This window comes from Chinchilla lanigera, unplaced genomic scaffold (assembly GCF_000276665.1).
Source record: "Chinchilla lanigera isolate Chin_1 unplaced genomic scaffold, ChiLan1.0 scaffold00045, whole genome shotgun sequence".
In the NCBI taxonomy this organism is placed as follows: Eukaryota; Metazoa; Chordata; class Mammalia; order Rodentia; family Chinchillidae; genus Chinchilla; species Chinchilla lanigera.
This window is the reverse complement of record NW_004955446.1, coordinates 7,334,439-7,354,797: the sequence shown is the minus strand read 5'-3', so window position 1 is coordinate 7,354,797 and position 20,359 is coordinate 7,334,439. Positions and strand designations below refer to the sequence as shown.

General features: G+C 35.9%; 2 protein-coding genes across 8 annotated transcripts in view; one reads left to right on the top strand and one right to left on the bottom strand.

Annotated features, from left to right (window-relative positions):
- The window catches only part of Ndufaf2 (NADH dehydrogenase (ubiquinone) complex I, assembly factor 2), a 94,419-nt gene extending 85,088 nt beyond the window's left edge, over positions 1-9,331 (top strand). For all 4 annotated transcript variants that reach the window (XR_001235670.1, XR_001235671.1, XM_013518417.1 and 1 more), the window contains exon 4: positions 9,005-9,331. Coding sequence is in view for 2 of the 4 variants with exons in the window: in XM_013518417.1 (XP_013373871.1) it covers positions 9,005-9,256 (252 nt within the window). In the remaining 2 variants the exon portion in view is untranslated. The remainder of the gene's footprint in view (positions 1-9,004) is intronic.
- A 4,257-nt stretch (positions 9,332-13,588) lies between these two features.
- Smim15 (small integral membrane protein 15) lies at positions 13,589-19,503 on the bottom strand. 4 transcript variants are annotated; one of them, XM_005392651.1, is made up of 3 exons: positions 17,437-17,639; positions 16,282-16,389; positions 13,589-15,402 (listed from the first exon to the last, which is right to left on the bottom strand). In XM_005392651.1, the coding sequence occupies exon 3, from the start codon at positions 15,378-15,380 to the stop codon at positions 15,156-15,158; it is 225 nt and encodes a 74-aa protein (XP_005392708.1). In that variant the 5' UTR covers positions 15,381-15,402; positions 16,282-16,389; positions 17,437-17,639; the 3' UTR covers positions 13,589-15,155. The 4 variants fall into 4 exon arrangements, with proteins under 4 accessions (XP_005392708.1, XP_005392707.1, XP_005392706.1 ...); XM_005392650.1 differs by lacking the exon at positions 17,437-17,639 and adding an exon at positions 17,324-17,412; XM_005392649.1 differs by lacking the exon at positions 17,437-17,639 and adding an exon at positions 17,308-17,397.
- Positions 19,504-20,359: the final 856 nt, after the last annotated feature.

Here is a 20,359-nt window from a genome sequence, read left to right as displayed (position 1 = left end):
TAAATTTAAGTGACTGTAATTATTTTTTATTAATGTTTAACTGCTAAATTTCTTTTTCAATTAAATAATTGTGTCTTTATGCTCAGAGGTCCTTTTTTTCATATATGTTGAAGTTCATTTATTATATAAAAGGAAATACCACCTGCAAAACTAATGACTTGAGCTCTGTGATTACTTCATTTTAGTGACATTTAGAGATTTAATAATTAATCTGGCTCAAGTTCAAAGGAAAAAACCTCAATGCCAGAAATTTCCAGCCCCCAAAGAATATAAACAAACCTTACAATTGTCCCGCTGAATAATAAGAACTAGTGAGATCAACTTCTTGCAATTAGAAATGTTTTGGAAAAGATGCAGGCGGAAAGTTCAAGAAGTATGTCAAAACAACAAAACTCAGTGTACATTTTCATTATTGTAATTGATCAAAGGATGTTTGCAATAGGTTTCAATGAGAATAAATTAAATGTGACATTGATTTGGCAGAGGCACACTAGTGATTGGCAAGAACACATAGCAGGAGCAGCGTCTGCTAAAGCATAACTCACTTGGCGGTTGTTTCATCCTAATGGATTTCTTAGCAACCCAGCGCTAGCATACTAACCTAAGTGCTGTCAGTTATTTACCCTTTGGGTTCTTTTTCCCATCTGGGCCAGGTTAAATCCATTTTTGATTACTAATCCAGCAGGCCTTGCCCTGAGTTTGCACACAAAATACCTTTTGGGGATCTATGCAGTTCCCTCCTTTTTTCTCTCTTCTATACTGAAAAAGGGGGATTTAATAACTTACTATTTCATCCTGGCAGTTCTACTTGTAAAGCTAGAAAATGTAGTTTAATTAAAGAGATTGGCAATATATTCAACTTTAGATATTACTGTAGCAGTTGCTAGGTCTGAATTGTTTCTCAGCATGTTACAAAACTGACTGTGAAAAAGAATATGCTGGAAGAGGGAGTATAACCCAGTGGTAATGTGGACCTTGCATGCATGAAGCCCTGAGTTCAATCCTCAGTACCCTCCCCCAAAAAACAGAATTGAATTGAACTGAATTCAACTTCGAACATTTTAAAACATCAAATTCCCGTTACAACATAATGTTGAAGTTTGGGGGACATGCGGTTTATTCTGGTATAAACTGTTACATGGTCACATCTTTCTGGGTATCTAGGATATGGGGTTCAGAAACATACTTCATGCCAAATTTCACTTCTATTTGTTAAATCCTTTTGTGGTCTTTCAAAAACATTTAATTGACTCAAAGGCAATATACTCAGCCTTTCAAGTGTTTAATATTCATCAAATCAAAGATGATTCAACAGAAAAAAAAATGATTCAATAGAATTATAAATTATGGAAAGAAATTAATGGAACTGTGAAGCTCAGAGTTATCCTATATATTACATTTGTAAGACTGTATGGATTTGGAATAATGTTTTTAGAAATTTAAATATTTTAGAAAATTGGCCTATTTCTCTATTGACCTGCTTCTCTAAGACCAACGTTTCATCGTATCTTTCTCACATATGCATTTTGAAAGCATATACCTAGTTTCTATATATCAAAGATGTTATCATTTTAAATTATAACATTTTATAAATTCATGTTCCCTTTCATATGTAGTATAATTTGAGTTTTGTTCCCATAGAACACTTTTGTTCCCATAGAAGATCCAGTAACATTAGCCTAAGACTAACTCCTTAGTTTTACTTGCTTTTTAATGTAGTAAACTTTCTAACAAAGGGCCAGGATATAGCTCAGTGGCAGAAGCGCCTGCCTGGCAAGCGCAAGGTCTGGAGTTCAATTCCCGATACTAAAAAAAAAAGAAAACTTTCTAACATTGAAGACCTACTGAATTTATTTTAAACCATACTTAGATTTCTGGCATGTGTTTTTATTATACTTTATTTTTTACTTTTTATTACTTATAAAAATTTAAAAACCAAAATAGAGAAGTATAATGTGTTTTGAACTTAAGTTTAAATATAGTTATAGATGATATACTTAAAATTCTCCAGTAGTTGAAGCTAAATTGAGACTATAAGTACTAAACTACGGAGGACTCAAACATCAAAAAAGAATCAGAATATATATATGTGTATATATGTGTGTGTGTATATATATATATATATATATATATATCATATTTAGCCTTTATACATTTGAATTTTTTTCTGGATTCTTAGCACTTTCAAAGCAAACTTTATAATTCTCTGATAAAGGGCTGAACATTATTAGCTTGACTCTATTTCTATGTCTATCAATATAAAAATTATATGAGTGGGGTGTAACTTAGTGATAGTGAGCATATGCTTAGCATGTATGCTACCCTGAGTTCAGTCCCCAGCACAAAAAGCTAATGATAATTTTGAAATGTATTACCATAAATTTTATATCTGACATGAATGTCATATCTTTATTGTCATAGGTATGTATATATACAACATTACTAAAACATTCCTTGATCGAATAATTCTCAATTGGCTAGGTTGAGTGTTTGTTTGATTTTTGTTTTTGTTTTTGTCTTTTGAAACGAGGTCTGGCTATGTAGTTTAGGCGGGTCTTGAACTTACTGTGTAGCCCAGGCTGGCCTCAAATTCATAATGATCTTTCTGGCTCAACCTCCCAAGTGCCGGGATGATAGGTATGCATCACTGCACCTGGTATTTGAGTCTTCTAAAAATAAAAATTTTATTTTTATTTTATTTAAGTTGGGACTTTGAATGACATCATGAAAACAGTTTTCAGTTTTATTTGTATGTCCCCCACACACAAACATACAAAATAAAACGTGACATTTATATAAATTAATAATGGTAGGTAATTTGCAATTTTCATAATTTTTATTTTCCTTGTTTACTAGGTGTATGTGTAATAATGAATAATATTCCTAATACGTGTCTGTATGTATACTTAGGCTTACATCTAAATATTCAGTTCCACTTAATAATAGTTCATTCTCACAACTTTGGTTCAAGCATAGCCCCAGAGGCACAGAACAACTTGGATCCTTGAGATAGAAAACTCCTAGGATAACCTTTTTCAGCCCTTCCCTTTCCCCAGAATTCATGAAGTGATTGGAACTTTCATCCAGTCATGGTAACTTTGTCAGAGAGCAAGTCAGCTCTCTCCATTTACTCAGATTTTGGAGTGCAGTTTCTAGACCCAGGTTTGCATTGTTTTGGTACCCTTTCTCCCAGTACATTATTGCAGAGACCTACACTTCTGTTCTGCCATTTGTTTTACTTCCTTTTTATAGTTCAAATATCTATTTCTGTTGTTTCATATCTCCCACAGCCCTTACTGCGTAAGAGAGTGGAATTCATTACCATTGTGGAAAATTCAGATGTACTAGGAATTCACATTAGGGACTATATGATAGGAGGGGATAACTGTGCTAATTATATTATGCCTAATGTATGTGAGCTGAGGATCAGCTTATTAGATTATACATTGAAGCTTTTTCTTTTTAAAAAAATTTGAAAGGCTTTTTGGTACACACAGAAACTTGCAACAACAGTATATCAACCAAAAGGACTCGTACACAGAAGTCTTAGCAAAGTAATGGCATTGGAAAAGACTTGAACTACATCTTTTAGAGTTTTAGTTCATGTCACTGAATAATGAATAGTATATGTATTAGTCACCTTTCTGTTGCTGGGAAAATGTATCTGACAGCCAACAACATAAAAGAGGAAAGGTTTATTTTGGCTCACATTTCCAGAGAGTTCAGTCCATGGTAGGGTGGTTCCATTGCTGTGCACCTGAGAACATCATGGTGGAAAGGCATGGTGGAGTAAAGCTTCATATAATGGTAGTGATGAATCACAGAAAGATAAAGAAAAAGCCAGAAGAAAAGATATACCCTGAAAAGGCACACACCCCTAGTGACCTACTTCCTCCACGTAGGGCCCAGCTTCTAACTTTCCATTACCTCCCACAACAATACCATCGAGTTATGATCCACAGATGAAGTTAGAGACCTTCTTATCCAATCACTTCTCAAAATCCCATTCTCAACCAAGCCTTTAACACAATGAGATTTTTAGGGGGACATTTTATATCTCACCCATAACAGTACATAATAAATAGCCTTTAACTCATCTGTGTTACAAAAGTAGTAAGTTTGTTGAAATCATTCAGAGTTTCTCCTTTTTTAAAAATCCCCTTGTCAATCCTTCATGGTGATTATTAATGATTTTAGCATAGAAAATGTATAACTCAAACATTTAATACATACTGATGAATTTGTCTGGTTCCCAGTATCAAGGCTCTGTAAATAACTCAGAATTAGGGGCTGGGGATTTAGCTCAGCGGCAAAGCGCCTACCTGGCAAGCGCAAGGTTGTGAGTTCGGTTCCTGGTACCGGAGAAAAACCAAAAAAAAAAAAAAAAAAAAACCTCAGAACTAAAATGATTGGCTCCAACTGAACACCTGTACTGCCTGTTGAAATGAGAAGATTTATCATAAAATGCTGGTCATTCATGATACATTTAGGGAATGTTTTGACATAAAGATTTTGATACAGCTCATGCTTTTTCCCTTGTCTGTATGGTTTCTTTCTCCTCTTCCTTGAGATCAGTAGAGAACCATATTCTTTAATACTTCACTCCAGGGAACTCATATGTGACACTCCTAAAATGAAGATGACCTTCTACAACATTTCTGTCAACTCCATGAGGCTCAATCAGCTTCAGAAGGAAAAGAAGGACCATTGTGACATACTAGTTGAAATCCCTAGTCAGGGGACGCAGGACAACAGTGGTATAAGTCTGCATATGGACAGTTTGGTGAAAAGCTCTGGTTAGATGTGAATAGGGAGATAATGAGATAGAGTGCTATTCATTTAAGGCTGCCTATAGATATAACTGTCCTCTTGCCTTCCAGGCTGTGTTTCTCCTGAGTTGGGTTTGCAGAGATTGAGAACTCCTCTTGGGAGTACAATCATCATAAGCTTCAAAATCCATGGCAGTAGTTTCATTGGACAATGTAGCGATACCCCTCGTGTGTTCATGGAACTTGGAATGGATGGACAGAGTTCTAGGGCATCCACTACATAGCAGGGTACCCAAAAATCTGATATAATTAAGACCTTTGTTTTGATAATTTTCAGTGCTTCTCTTTCTATTGAGTTTACTGAAGTTTCTATCTGTATAATTTTTCATGAACTGAAGCACCTCTTTAACATTTTTTGTAGCAGAAGTTTGCTTGTGACAAATCCAGCTTTTGTTTGTCTGAAAATATTCTTTATTATGCTTTAATTTTTGAAGGGTATTTCCACTGGATATGTGGTTGGCATGTTTGTCTTCTTTAAGTACTTTAAAGTCATTCCCCTGTCTTATAGTTTGCATTCTGTCTAACGAGAACTCAGTTCTATTTCTTCTCTTTGACTCTTGCATAAACGTGTTTTTCCATAGTTGTTTTAAGATTTTCTATCATTAGCTTTTATCAGTTTGATTTGTATATAATTTGACTTTAAGATTATCCTGCTTAGGGACTGCTGAAGTCTCATATCTTAGCTTGTAAGATATGCAGATTTATATTTTTACCAGTTTGGATATTTTTAGTCATGATTTATTGTTTTGTGACTCCAGTTACATGTATGTAAGACTACTCTATATTGTGCCACAGCTCACTGAAACTGTTTACTTTTTAAGCTTAAAAAAAAGCTCTTGCTTCAGTTTGTACATTTTCCATTGCCTTGTTTCAGGTTCACTGTTCTTTTGTTCTGCAGTGTTTAATCTGCTGTTAAGCACACCATTAAATTTTTCATTTTTCACCTCTAGAGTTCCATTTAGTTCTTTTCAGTAGTTTTCATTTATTTCTTCCTTATGGTCATCTTTCCTGTAGATCTTTGAACATTTTATAGTAGCTATGTTAAAGATTTTTGTTAATTCACTCATTTCTGGGTCTGTTTGTTATTGACTGAGTTTTGATCTAGAGGACCATTAATTGATAGGTGAATCAACTCAAACTTGGAAGCTTATTTTTTGTTAGGACACATCTAAAACAGTGTAGTCCAGTCACACAGCTGGTGAATGGCAAAATTGGGATTTGTAAATTGGTCACCTGCCTTCAGAGCCCACGTTCTTACCAGGATTAACCACCAGTGAGAAGGTTTCAGAGGATCTAACAATGTTAAGGGTATACATATGAGTATCTCAGGTGTTAATACTTATATTTTCACCGTCACAAATCTTTAAAGATTCATATTTTAAGCCAATGGTAATGTCTGGCTTACATATGAAGATCCAATATCTGTAATATGTATAGATCTGTCAATCTAGGGGACAAAAAGATAAAAGATACTTCATTTGGCACCACAGTTTTATAAAAGCATAATCATCTTATACCACATAATCAGCAATCTTAATAAATATAATACTATTAATGAATTAACTTTATTTCCCTTTTCATATAAAGAAACTAAGGCTGAAAACATGAAGTAGCTTCTTTGGTGACACACAGCTAGAAAAAAGGTAGATTTGGGATTGCAACCCTGAGTCTAAGAATTATCTACAAGGACGACCATTACAATGTTTTTAAATAAAGAAGTGAAATATTAGAAATGGTAGTGGAATTGTTAAGCAAATCATGATACAAGTGAAAAAGTAACATAGAACCATCTTTTTTTAAAGCTAAAGCAAAATATTTGACAAGAAGAAAAATAGTAGGTGAGATAATAAGTATGTGTTTTCAATATATAAACTATGAAGGAAGACTTTGCTTTTGGTTTGTCCCTACGCAAACACTGGAACATACTGTTAACTGATGATCATATCAAGACAAAACAATCCCTGTTTTCAGTAATTTCCACACTATAATACTTTCTTAAGAGATAGTTTGTCTTTAAAGTCTGCAATTCTTACCTTAGTTCCAAGTGTTCACAAAACTAGATGTGTGTTCTGTATAATTTTCCCTGGAAGATGTTAGCAGTGGTCTGCCTGGTACCAATTAGTTAAAAATATAAATTAAATGATTTTTCTAGGAAAAAATATAGTCTGTTCCTCAACTCAGCAATTTTTAATCATCATGTCAAAATAATTAATTTATTCATACTGGCTTTTAATTTGCCTAAATAGCTATTATAAGAGACTGACTTGGAAGAATAATGTTAAATAAAAAATTATGTGAAGGCAAGAGAACATATCTTTGCTCCCCCACACACACACTTTCTTTTTTGGTAGTGCTAGGGATTGAACCCAAGGCCTTGTATGTGACAGGCAAGTGTTCTACTACTGAGCTACACCCTCAAGCTCTCCACTGCCTTTCATTCTGAAGGCATAAATGTGTACCAGCTGTGTGACTGCAGGAAAAGAGGTGAAGTAAATAAACTAGGCACTGGTGCAGCTTGAGGTAATGTGACTGATACTGGTTTTTTTTTTTTTTTTTTTTTTGGACTGATACTATTTTAAAAACAAGCGAGCTCCTTACCGACTTCAGAGTAGCTTTTTGCTACTTCAGGCCAAGTACTAGTACAAATTTAACCTGGTCCTAAACCTTAACATTCTTCTCCAAAGACTATGTTCCCATAAAGACCCAGAAACTTAAAGACCATGGAAATACAAAAGAAGTATTTTTGTTTAATTCCATTATTTCCATTATTATAATGAAGTATCTCCTTTGTATAAAATGGCTTTGTGTAAGAATTCTACAGGGTGTGGGAAAGGCAAAGCCTAATTTCTCTACTTTCACCCTCATCTGTAGCAGCTGCCCCTAAACTTATAGTTACTGTGGTTATTAAGTAAACTAGTTATGGAGAATTGTTCTGTGTTGTAAAAATTCCAAGAAAAGATATATATATATATTTCAGGGGAAATTTTCAATAGATGGGCCATTCTTCACATTTAAAACTCCATGTCTGTAACACTGTAACCAAGAGAACTTTTTTCCTTTTAACTTCAAATCATTATTTTGTGTTATTTTAAGTATCAGTGTTTACCTTCCTGAAGGACTTAGACAGCCAGATGTTGCCATTTAAGGGTCATTTTTCTACAGTGTTAAAGTTTAAAAATCACGTGAGAACTTGCTTTTGTCAATGTTGTAAGATATTAGTTACATTAACATTCTAATTTTTTCACATTTTTCCTTAAGAAAACTCAGGAAATACAGATGAGCAAAAAATAACACTAAAAATTTTCATTCATTTAAAAATAATCATTAATAGAGAACTCTCAACAAAGGACATTACTATATTTCATGATTTTAAGATGCATATCTTTTCAAATTTTAACATTATTAAAATCAAGATGCATGAAGTTTACTGCTTTTCTTTTTTAGTGGTGCATATAATGATGCTTTTAAATGTGATTATATTTATTGAAATTCAGTAATAAAATATATTTAATTTTTGGTATAGCTCTTTCTAGATAGAATAGCTAATCTGAGGAACAGAAGTTGCTTGTAAATGATTTGAGGAAGCATTTCCAACAGCAAAGTTTCTCTCTGGAACTAGTGTGTAGCACATGCTCAACTTGCACTGGAGACGATGGCCTTACATTCAGGCTTTAGTTTCCAAGGGGGGGCGGGGGCAGGAATACCTTTTTAAAATAATTCCAGTGTCTCTTCCTTTGCAATGGAAAAGTAGTCACTGATGATGGCTTTAAGGTAGAAAATAGCTGTTAAGCTTAGAAAATCTTCAATGGAGTGACTTATACTCTTGTGCTCATGTTAAATAGTTTGTTTTACATTTTAGGTAGTATTTCTATTTTTTGGTCCTTCAAGCCTTTCTATTTTGTAACATAAAATGGGGGGTATTTTACCAGTAGTACAGCTTTCTCAAACTTATGTACATGTTTATACACTTAAATGCAAAGCAAGTAAAAGTATGAATGTGTGTGCACACGATCCTCCTCCTGCCTCAGCCGCAAGTCTTGAGCGCTAGGATTACAGGCATGCACCACAACACCTGGCCTTACCATTTTATTGTTACTGGCTTATTTTCAAAACTTTATTTTTAAATTTTTCAATTAGAAATTTAATAATTTTTCCACTTCTGTATCTATGTGCAGGAAATACTAAAGAATGAAAAGTACAGAGAAGAAATAAAGATGAAAAGCAAAGGTTTTTATGAAAAAGAAAAGCTCCTTAGTAAAGAGACCAGTGAGGAACTCTTGCCTCCACCTGTTCAGATTCAAATTAAAGGGCACGCCTCTGCACCATACTTTGGAAAAGAAGAACCCTCAGCGACACCCACCAGCACTGGGAAAACCTTCCAGCCAGGGTCCTGGGTGCCACAAGATGAAAAGAGCCACAACCAATGAACTGCATTATGGTGAAAATCATTTCACTCGCACAGATATGACTATTTTAACAAATAAAAGAAGTTCAAAACTGAATTATAGTTGCTGGACTTATAATAGTCCTCTATTTCATTAAGCTTAAGAGCTCATTTTAGTTTGCATTAGAAACATGAGATTATAAACTACAAAATCCTAAATCTTTTAAGACTTAAATCCTACACTTGATTTCGTGCAGGATTTCATTCTATTTATGAATTTGCCTAAAATTGATTTTCCCTCCTTAGTTTACTACTTTGAGGAATGTCATGTAGTTGTAAATGCTCCGTACACGTCGGATACTTAGGATCCTTTAGGAACCACCCACAGATCCATCTTGAAGAATAAGGGCAGTGAGCTCTCCCAAATGACATAAATAAAATAAATGAAAAACTAAGATTTTTATCTCTGGAGAACTATCCTTAAGATCCCAGAGAACCAATCAAAATATAAGCTTGGGCCAGGCATGGTGGCACACAGCTGTAATCCCAGCACCCAGGAGGCTGAGGCAGGAAGATCACAGCAAGTTCAAGGCCAGCCTGAAGTCTGTAGCAAGACAAAACAAAAGAAAATATAAGCTTGGATAAAATATATGAATGCAAACACAGCTTCATTAATAAAAGAAACTATAAAGACACTGATGATAATATGGGACAGTGGCTAACAGGGTAGAACTGTGGCTGAAGTTTGAAGAGATGAGTTAAGATTTAGGAGACAATCCATCAGAAAAATCTGCAAGGACAGTAAAGAGGAATGGAATAATTAAAGAGTTCCATCAGAATGAAAGTTACTGTGAAGAAGAAACCTGGGAAGAGTTCTCAAGGTAGAATGCCATTCCACTGATAGGCGGGACTTGGGTTTGTATGAAAGAAAACTTTGGACAGATGTCATTAATTACATACAGACATTATTGTAAAGTGTCATAAACTTCCTGGAGAACACAGAAAAGGATATGATGTTACGTTAATATAGAGTGTTTGGAATAAAATAGTGTTGACATACAATAGGTGTTCAGTATTCACTAAATGAATAAGTGCTCACCAAGTTTTCATGCTCTGAATAAAATGAGGAAATCCTTAGGTAAGTATTAACAATGGATTCTCAAAACATATGGGTTAGAATTTTTACTTAGTATAAGGTAAAAATTGTAACTGCCTAAGAAATAACTACAGAAAAACTAAGTATTCATACTGAAACAAGTAATCCAATGATAAAATGACCATAACATACTTACTGAATGACAAAAAGGCCCCTAAGGGATAATTCCAATGTTCCAGCAGCCCTCTTAATACCGGCTTAAACATTTTGTCTTGCTACCTCATTTTAAGGTAATATTACGTTTTACCATAGGGGCAAGAAAGGAAGTAGTCACTAAGTAATATAAAAGGAGCTATAATTTGTAGTATAATTGAATTGTGAATTGAGAGTAAGATTTCTTAAATCCTGGATTGCAAGAAAAATTTGTGAATGTTTTAACACAATACTGTTTCTCCTGACAAATTCCTATTAGCTTATTAATTGCATTCTATGTACATCTTTTGCAAATGTTTGCCATGTAGTTTAAGTATTAGCATAAGGCAGGATTTAATTTCAATTTTTAGTTTTCATTTTAAAGTACCTGTTTTATATAAGCAGCAAAAGAAAATCAGCCCAGAATCCTTGTGAGAAATGCCTTATGTTAAGGTAGAATGATGGTATCTGCTCACCATTTAGTACAGCAGGTGCTATCAAAGCATTTTGAGATGTAGGAATGAGGTTTGCAATAATCCATCTTTTCTCCTTTTCTCCAGACCAGTGTATGTAGGATGACTGATGGTGCTGTTAGGTGGTATTGGAAGTCTTAAATGTCCTGCATCAAAAATGAACTATAATCTTGGCCTAATTAAGATTTGCCTTTCTAAATAACTATTTAAAAATATCTAGCTTTGAGGCCAGACACAGGCTAAGTAGAATTAAAATATTAAGTACTAGCTTTTCCAACATACGTACTTTATCTGAAAAATAGCTGTTCATGCATTTAAGTTTTCTTATTATGAAAACGTCTTGTCTTTTCAACACAGATTTCAAGCATGTTTTAAAAAATTTAGTCTAAAAGTAAAGCCCTCATGTTAACTTAATTAAAGAGTATCGATGGTTCAGGATGTACCTCAGTGGTAGGCATTACCCAGCCTACGCAAAGGGCCCTGACTTCAATCCCCAGCATAGAAAGGAGGGAGAAGGGAGAGAGGGAGAGGGAAAAAGAGATGGAGGGGAGAAGACAGGAGAGGGGGAGGACAGGGAAGAAAATACACACATTATATCCTCAAATACTTTCTAGAGCTAAATCCTTCCTGGTGTTCTCTAACTGTCATTCATGCATAAAGCATATTTTCATTTTTACAAGAACAGTCTTACCATTACACAAACTCTAAACGTGCAAATAACGTTGCTGGCTCCTGGGTTTAATTTAGCCAACTAGCTATGTCTTAGACATCTCAAGATAAAAACCAACAAAAATGAAAGTAATACTTTTTTATTCCACTTTAACTAAAAGATTTCTGTCATTGCTTTTTAGGGTTTTTTTTTTTTTTTTTTTTTTTTTTCCGCTTTTTTGAGACAGGGTTTCACTATGCAGTTCAGGCTGGCCTCGAGCTCACTTTTATAGCCCAGGCTGACCTCAAACTCACAATCCTCCTGTCCAGTGCTGGGATTATAGGCATGCACTACCACACCCAACTGTCATATATTTCTTAATGTAATTAACCTAGACTCAATACATTTTTTAAAATGCTATCTCAATAACTACACTATTTAAAATATAACCTAAATTTATTTAGACTAGGCTTTTAAATTGTTTATGTTTTGTGGGGAGGTTATAAAGGAGTCTATGGTAGTTTAATTAAAAGACTGAGAAGTCATGCAGGAAAGAAACTTACCCAAGTTCTACTTATATTTCCAAAAGTTTTGGTATCTGACCATGGAATCTTTTAATATGTTTGAGAAATGCAAAACTTATCCTTTATTCCAGATATAAAGTCAGAGTGGTCCTATAACCCAATGCAAACATAAAAGCAACCATTCCTAGACAGGGTCAATTTCCTGATTTAGAACTAGATAAGATGTAAAGTGCCCTTTCCAACTTTCCTTTACTTCATGTGTAAGGAAGAAAAGGGTGAAGCAGTTATTTCAAAATTGGATTTTCAGCTCAGCTTCCTGAGCTTATTTCCAGTTAGCTTGTGTAAGTAAAAAAAAAATTTTTTTAAAAAATGCCCTTATAGCATGTCCAATAGAGTAGTAATACCATGCTGAAGTTTATCACATGAACACCACAGGTCAAAATGTGACACACAAATCTCTATCTTTTGGAAAATATTTGTTAATAGGGAGCCTGGGACAGCTTGTTCCTTTTTTAAATCCAAAACCAGCCATGAAAATGTAACTGTATTTAGTACTTAAAACTTAAGAAACAACATACTTAAGTAGATAGGCATTTTTTGGATAGAAGTATTCTGGATAATGGCATTCTTTCAACAATAGTACTGTACAGTGTCACAGTGAGAGAAGATGGATTTTTTGAAGTATTCCAAACCTCACAGCATTCTGTATTTTATACACCCCACACATACACACCAACATAAACATTATAAAATTCTGTCGATCTCATATAAGCTCAAAAAATGAGAAAAGCTGGATAACAAATAGTTTATGAAACAAATACAACACTGGCATGTGTCAAAACAATAATTATAGAAAAACACTTTTAAATACCCTTAGATTATCGCAACAACCAATTTTTATTGGTTCTGCTTTAGTGACTAAATTATACCTTGTGCTTCAACATTTTTACTCTAAAATAAGCAAAACATATGTAAGTTCTTTCCATGAATAACTTGACTACAAACACCCAAACATTTTAAATCTTAACCCAGTTTTTCATAAAATGGGCTCTGCAGACCCATGGGGGCTTGTAGTTCTATATAAGCAAGTTTTAATTTAAATAATAATATAAAAACATATTCTAGATCACCTGAATAACCAGCTCGTAACTAAAAGTTGAATTACTCATGTCTAGAGTTGCAATATGTTGACTGCACTGACTTTAAATAGGAACTCAGAACCTAAAAATGATAGCAGAAAGTATTGTTCAAACTGATCCATAAACATTCCCAGGAGTCCTTCAGTTCTCAAGTTTGAGAAACACTGTCCCAAACTTCCAGAATCAAGTTTAGCTACAAATAAAATGCATAATCTTTTTTTTATAACCTTTTAAAAAGTCTAATTTACACAACAGAGCTAATTTAAATTACTCTCCCCACCAAAAAGACAAAAACTCAGGACTTCTATAAAAAAGTATCAAATTTATTTCATAGTTTCATTTTAAATTAGAACTGTGGGATAATCACTGTAACTTAAAATTCATCATCAGAGGTGCAAAAAACATTAATAAGCTATTAAATGCTGCAGTAAATACAATGACTGGATCATGCATTTAGAAAAGCCATGTTTAATAGTCAAAAGTTCTGGTTGTACTCCTTAATCGAAAGATCTTTTAGTCAGAACCTAACTATAGCACATACTTATTTTGAAATACTTTATTCTGTTCGTGCAATTATTATTATGCCCAAATTTTTCCTAATTTTAGGCCTTTCTTTACCACTTATGAAGTATGGCTTAAATATTAACTCTTTAAGAGCTCTTTAAAAGAATGAAGTGTTAATTTTCACCTCAACCTGTTTGACCAGAAGTACAGGACAGCATTACCACTAAGTTAAAACAAAGAATGGAATAAAAACAAAAATGTTACATATATAATGAGCAAATTATCTGGTAAGACATTTTAACTATTTCACAGTTTTAGCACAAAAAAAAACTGCTTCCAAGATATTGCAGTGTTTGGCATTTTTACTGCAAGTTTTAAATCATAGCGTTACTTAACAACTCATCTCTAAGAAAGTGGCAGTGTTTGTAAGTACAAAAATTACATCTAGAAGGTGGTACTGTACATAGTCAAAATAAGATAGTTCTTTCAAAAATTAGGTTTTAAAAAATGCAGAATGTCTTGATAATTACCAGTTGTCTCAAAGGCTAAAATAAGAAAAATAAAGAATAGATGTAATTATTGATCAATATTATTTTGCTTTGAAAAAGTCAGAAGTGATTCCAAGAAACAAGCAATGATGATAAAAAAAAAAATTTGATTAATATACTGTTTCTTTTAAGCCCAAGCAGACTTTCACTTCAAAGAGGGCAAGTTTGACTTTAACATTCTTAAAAGTACAGGACTCTGTTTTAAACCACTATTTGAATAGAGTTCATAATATAAAGTCATTTGTTTCCACAGGATGTTTCTATTTCAGAATATAGGTAAAAAATGGCAAATGACTAAGTCAATGATAAAGAATTTGTACTACAGATTGAATATTCCTTTTCTGAACTACCTGGAACCAGAAATGTTTTAGATGTTTTCAGATTTTGGAATATTTGCATATATATAATGAGACATCTTGAAAAAATCGTTTGTTTCTTATAGCCTGGAAGAAATTTTGTACATTTTTAGAGCCTCTGTATTTTGACTGAGACCCATCAGAGGTCAGCTGTGGAACTGTCCACTTGTGGCATCACATCTGTGCATACGAAGTTTTGGATTCTGGAGTACTCTGGGTTAGGCATCAGCGATGCTCAACCAGTATAATCATTACAAATTTGTAACAACTGCCAATGGTCACCAACAAACATCTATGCCTGGGCCTAAAAGCTACTACAGTATTGAGGTCAGATTCCAGAATGATTCTTCTACTTGGACAATAACAACTTGCATAAAATCCAAAGAAACCTTATGGGGTCCTTCCAAAGCTTCATAATTTCCCAGATGACTTTTTCCTGCTTGCAGAGCCTGTTCATCCCTTCAATCCTTTTTCAGTCGTTTAGCTTTTGCAATATTTTCTTGACGTTTTTGTTTCTTCTTTTGCTCCTTCTCCCTCGCTTCAATCATTTTGGCCAATTTCCAGGACAAGACAGCACTTGCTAGGAACAGTGGAGTAAGGGCCAAAATAACGGTTGTAAGGAAACCATATGGGTCCTTTGCAGCCCATTCCACAACATATTCAGCCCAAGCCTTTACATCGAACATCTCTGTAGCAGTCTCAGGAAAACTGGAGTGAGTAGGAAAGGGGGAAAAACAGAGGGGGAAATCATATGGATAATCAAATTAAGAAAAAAATGGTATCATATACCAGTTAACTCAGAATTCCATTATCACTCAGTGTTTTTTTAATCAGTGCTATTTTCATAAAGGCTAATATCTCCACCAATGAAAAAATAATTCTACTAGGACAACAGAATAGTAACTTGATATAAATTTACACAGGATAAAAGTAAAGATCATTTAGATTTTATCATAAGGACTCTGTAGTCTCAGAGGCTTCCTATATGCAAGACTGTAGCAGTAACCTTCAAGAACCTTGAGTTTCACAAACTCATTTCAGGAAACAGCCCAATCCTGTTTGTCATTTGTTGACATAATTCTTATTATTACTGAACACTAATTTAACAAAAGTAAAACTCAAATTTCAAGTTTCAAAAGGATAAACCACTGATCATGAGAAATGCTCTCAGAGAAACAGAGATGATAGGTGGCTATTTCCAGTAATAAAGGAGAGGGGGATGAAACCCATGATGATGTCCATATTTATACACCAAAGAGGTATAAGGAAGAAGTAATGTGTTATTTTATGCCCTTTCAGCTTTGAGGACCCATATTGAAACATAATTTTAAATGAAAAAAAAAGCAGCCATTACAAGTGCCAGGAGTTTTGTTCCGTTTTTGAGTTGGTACAAAAGGGCCATCTTGTAAATGAGAATGGTGAGGACTTGAGTGACATTTCCTACTTGCTCCAGAGGCTTCCTTACCTTTCATGTTTGTGCCAACCTCTATTGAAAACAGAGAATACGAATACTTGGGTAGGGAGTGGCTGTACATATAACCACTTAAAATTTCAGCTGGGGTTACAAAACAAAACAAAGTCATCTACCTTATGCTTGAGCAGTGACCTCTAACTTTGTCCTGGGGGTCAATCAACTTCAGATGGTTGTCAGTCGTTCTCTTTAGTTTTAAGGCACACTCCTGAGAAGTTTAAATTCTACACAGTGGATGAGTAAAAAAGGATAAAGACCATTTAATTCGCAACTTTGAGGATAACTAAGAAATTCTTAAAAGGGAATTTTCTAAATTCTATACATGGAATCTGTAAATGACATGTAACATTGCCTATCAATTATAAGCTTCTAATTCCTATTTTTTTCTAATTTGAGTTTACCAGAATTGCAAGTGCCCTGTAAGAAAATATTAATTACTGAAGGGTATTTTACTAAATTATTTACTTCAATAATAAATTTATGACATTCACTGACTTATAAAGACATGGTGGCTCTCACATTAAACAACCATATACATTCCTAGCACTTCTATTTCCTATACTAAAGAAAGAGGACATTCATTCATGTATTTATTGGATTAGGTACATCGTTGTAAACTCAAACACTTCATCTTATTCTTTGAAGGTTGTCAAATTATAAAATTCCAGTCCTTAGGAAAATCAGAAAATAACCAAAACAAATTATAAATTATCTACAATCCCATCACCTGAAGGAATTTGTCACTTGTTTTAACTCCCTTTTCAGTTCCCTCACATTAAAAATAAAAAATGCCCCGCCTTTAAATGAATATGCATCTAAATGTCTAAGACATGAAACACCCTAGGCCCCGACTTCATAACGCTCCTACCCATAGCTGGAACCAGGTAACAATAAGATTGATCTTTCTTCTCTAGCTCAGTATGAACTAATGCAAGTTTCAAAAAGAGGCAAAACAGCTTTGCAAAAAAATAAAACGGAGTGAAGGACTTGGTTTATAGCCATGTTTTAGCCACTACCACCAAGAAAAGAATTAGAGTCTACACTCCGCACCTGTTTTGAACCCAGACCCCCGTGCTTCCCACAATTTCGCGAATAAATAGTGCTCTTCCGCCCCAAAAAGTTGACAGGGCTCCCCTACCCACCAGCCCCCCGAGGAACCTGAAGCAGCCGCCGATGGCACTGGACGGCCAGCCACCTGGTCCTTGGTCTTCCCCACTTTCTACGCACCGCACAGCACCGCACCGCACCCCACCCGACCCCGCTCAGCTCACTGTTCTTCCCCAGACGGCGTTGCCGGCGCAGGAGCCACACCGCCCCCGCCCCTGGGTCCCAGGAGGCTCAGCTCTGGCCGCCGCGGGCCGGACAGGACTCCCGCAGTAAGGGCCCCAGAGGAGCCCGGCCGGCCCGCCCAGCTGAGCCTCTGCAACCGGCCGCCCCCGTCATCGCGCCCCGCGGGCTACGACTCCCACTCCCCACTCACCACCACACCGGAAGCAGGAAAGCGGAAGTCGCGGCCCTCGCGCCCCGCCCACAAACCGGGCAGCTGGGCGTGAGGAAGTCGCGGGGTCAGTTTCCGGCTGCGCCGTCGCCGGGTGGGTCCCGGACCGCGGAGCCCAGGGCGCGGGGGAGGGGGGCGGGCGGCGCGGAGACTTCCGCGGAGCGGCAGGTGAGGCCGCGCGGAGCGGGCGGGTGCCGGGCTCCGGGGGAGAGTCGAAGGCCCGCGCCCCCTGTGGGGACTGAGGGGTGGGCGAGGGGGCTGGGGCGGCCGAAGCTGCTCGGAGCTCCGCCCTTGCCAGTGTGAGGGAAGCGACAAACCCTCCGCTGCTGAAGCCGGGCGTGGTGGAGGTTCGGGCGGGGGTCTTCGGCCGCGGCGAGGACGTGCCCCCCATGTGCCATTCGAAGCCAAGGCGAGGCTCGCAGGACTCCCCGGGGCTCTGGCGAGTTCACTCCGGTTCACCCCACCTCACGCGTCTCGTGTGGTTGAATAATACAACCCTGCGTGGGAGACCAAGCAGCCGCTGAACCTGGTTACTACGGGGAAATGCTGCCGAGCTGTGGGGGAAAGGTTTTGTTTTTGTTTGTTTTTAATTTAAGAACCTAACTCATTTCACAAAAGCATGATCGATACTTGCCCAAAGTAAACTTGATAAATAATTAAACTGGCAGACCGTAGAGTTCCCACAGAGGTACTTGTTCTTTCAGTACACAAAGGGATGCAAAAGTCAACAAACAGAAAGGGTGAATGAATAGTGTCTTATAATCTACAGGAACTGAAAGATTAGTTCTAGTTTGGTTGGTGCTCAAATTTTGTGATTGCTTACACCGAACTGGTTGCTCTGTTTGACAACCTCTGACAAATGTTGCAAAACCTCTTCGCTGTTGTGTGCCAAATAAAACAAGTTTTTAATTCTGAAAGACTCTAGAATGTTCTTTTGAAGAGCAAGCTGCAACATGTATAACTAGATATAATAGTAACTATTATTTACTATGGAACAGGCTTTGGCAGTTAATCTAAAGATCGTTGGGCATATGTTAATGTTTGTGTGTTGTATTACCAGCAGTTGTTTTCTTACTCGTTCTTGTTTGAAAATCCAGGTGATGTTTAGACCTACCCTTAGCTAGAGTAGCCACAAAAGGCAGAGCCAGTCACGAGATTGTGTCGCTGAAAACTTTGCTAGAGTAGACTGATTTCTTAAAACTTGCCCAAACTGACTCCAGGAAGGGGTCAGAATTTTATTATTTTAATGTCCTTCACTCCAGAGGCCAGTGTGTAGGTCTGTCTTTTAATTTTGGATAAACCAGCCCCCTCCTAGTAGATACTTCATCTGCTATGTCTCTGATTAAAGGCATAAAAGAAGAGCACCTCTGTAGCTCGTTAGCTGTAATCTAATAGACCATGTCTTCATGGTCTAATTTTACTAATCCCCTTTTCAGGGCAGGTGGCAAGCCTGTTGAGTAGCTTAGGAGTTGCCATGGCCTAGCTCCTTATTGCAGTCTATACGGCCTCAACAAGGGGTGTTGTTAAGATTGGTTCTAATACAGTGGACTCCATTTTATACTGAGGAGTCTTAGCTTGTGAGTCTCAATACTGATCTCTAGTTACAGATGATACCACTAGGAGCGGTTCCTTCTTCTCTATGTAGAAAGTATGCTAGGTGACCTCTCTGGTGTCCTTTCATCTTTAAAAGTCATCTCTAAAGCATACTGAATTGGACCATTTTTTTGACTGAAGCTTCATAAGCAGCAGTGTAGTAAGGTTCATTTAGTAGGAATATCTGGTGATTTTCTTAAAGTCTTATTTATTCAAAAAATTTTTAACCTGTGGTTTTTATTTTCTGAAATGTCTTTCAGAGTACCATTTTTAAATAATAAAGAAATGTTATGCTATATTTTTAAATCGTACATAAATTTAATCGTACATAAATTTAACCAAATTAATTAAACCTTATGCTGTTAACTAAGTAGGTTCTGCCTTTGTATAAGGGTAATTTCTGTGTAGCCAATCACACCGCCAGCCTGGTTAGCACACATGTACTCTATTGCAGTTATATTTTATGGAGCCTTACAAATTCTAAGCTTTTTTCACTTGAGAAGGTAAAGCCTGGCAGTCTTGTACCATTTGCTTTAAAATTTTTTTTCATTGACAAATAAGATACGTTCCTCTTTAACCAATGTAAGAATTGTGTATGAGTGAAATCTGAAAAAGTTACTATTATAATAATATTTATGCTAGATTAAAAGACAGATCTTTCATCTGCATATGTGCCTCTTGCCCTGCAGTAGCTCTTCTCATATTTGACTTATTTTGATGGAATTCATTTCTTCCCTTAGTTTTAGCTCGTGAATTGTTTTCCTTCCATTAAAACAATGTATTTAATAAATACATTTATTAGTAAACATTTATGTAGCTTTAAGAAGTAATCAAGTTTCTAATGATATTTGGAAGGTCATATGAAGAATTTTGTAAAAGCAGTTTATGAGTCCTTACCATATACCAGTTACTGTACTGGGTGCTTCTCATTTATTATCACTAACTCTTAGACTGAACAACCTTACAGAAGTATATTCTTGGACCCATTTAACAGATAAGGAACTAGAGACTTTAAAAGTACACCAGGATTCTAAAGAAATTTCACAAAAAAACCCTGCTCTTTTAATGTTCAAAGACTTGGCAAACATGTCTGTTTCCCAAAA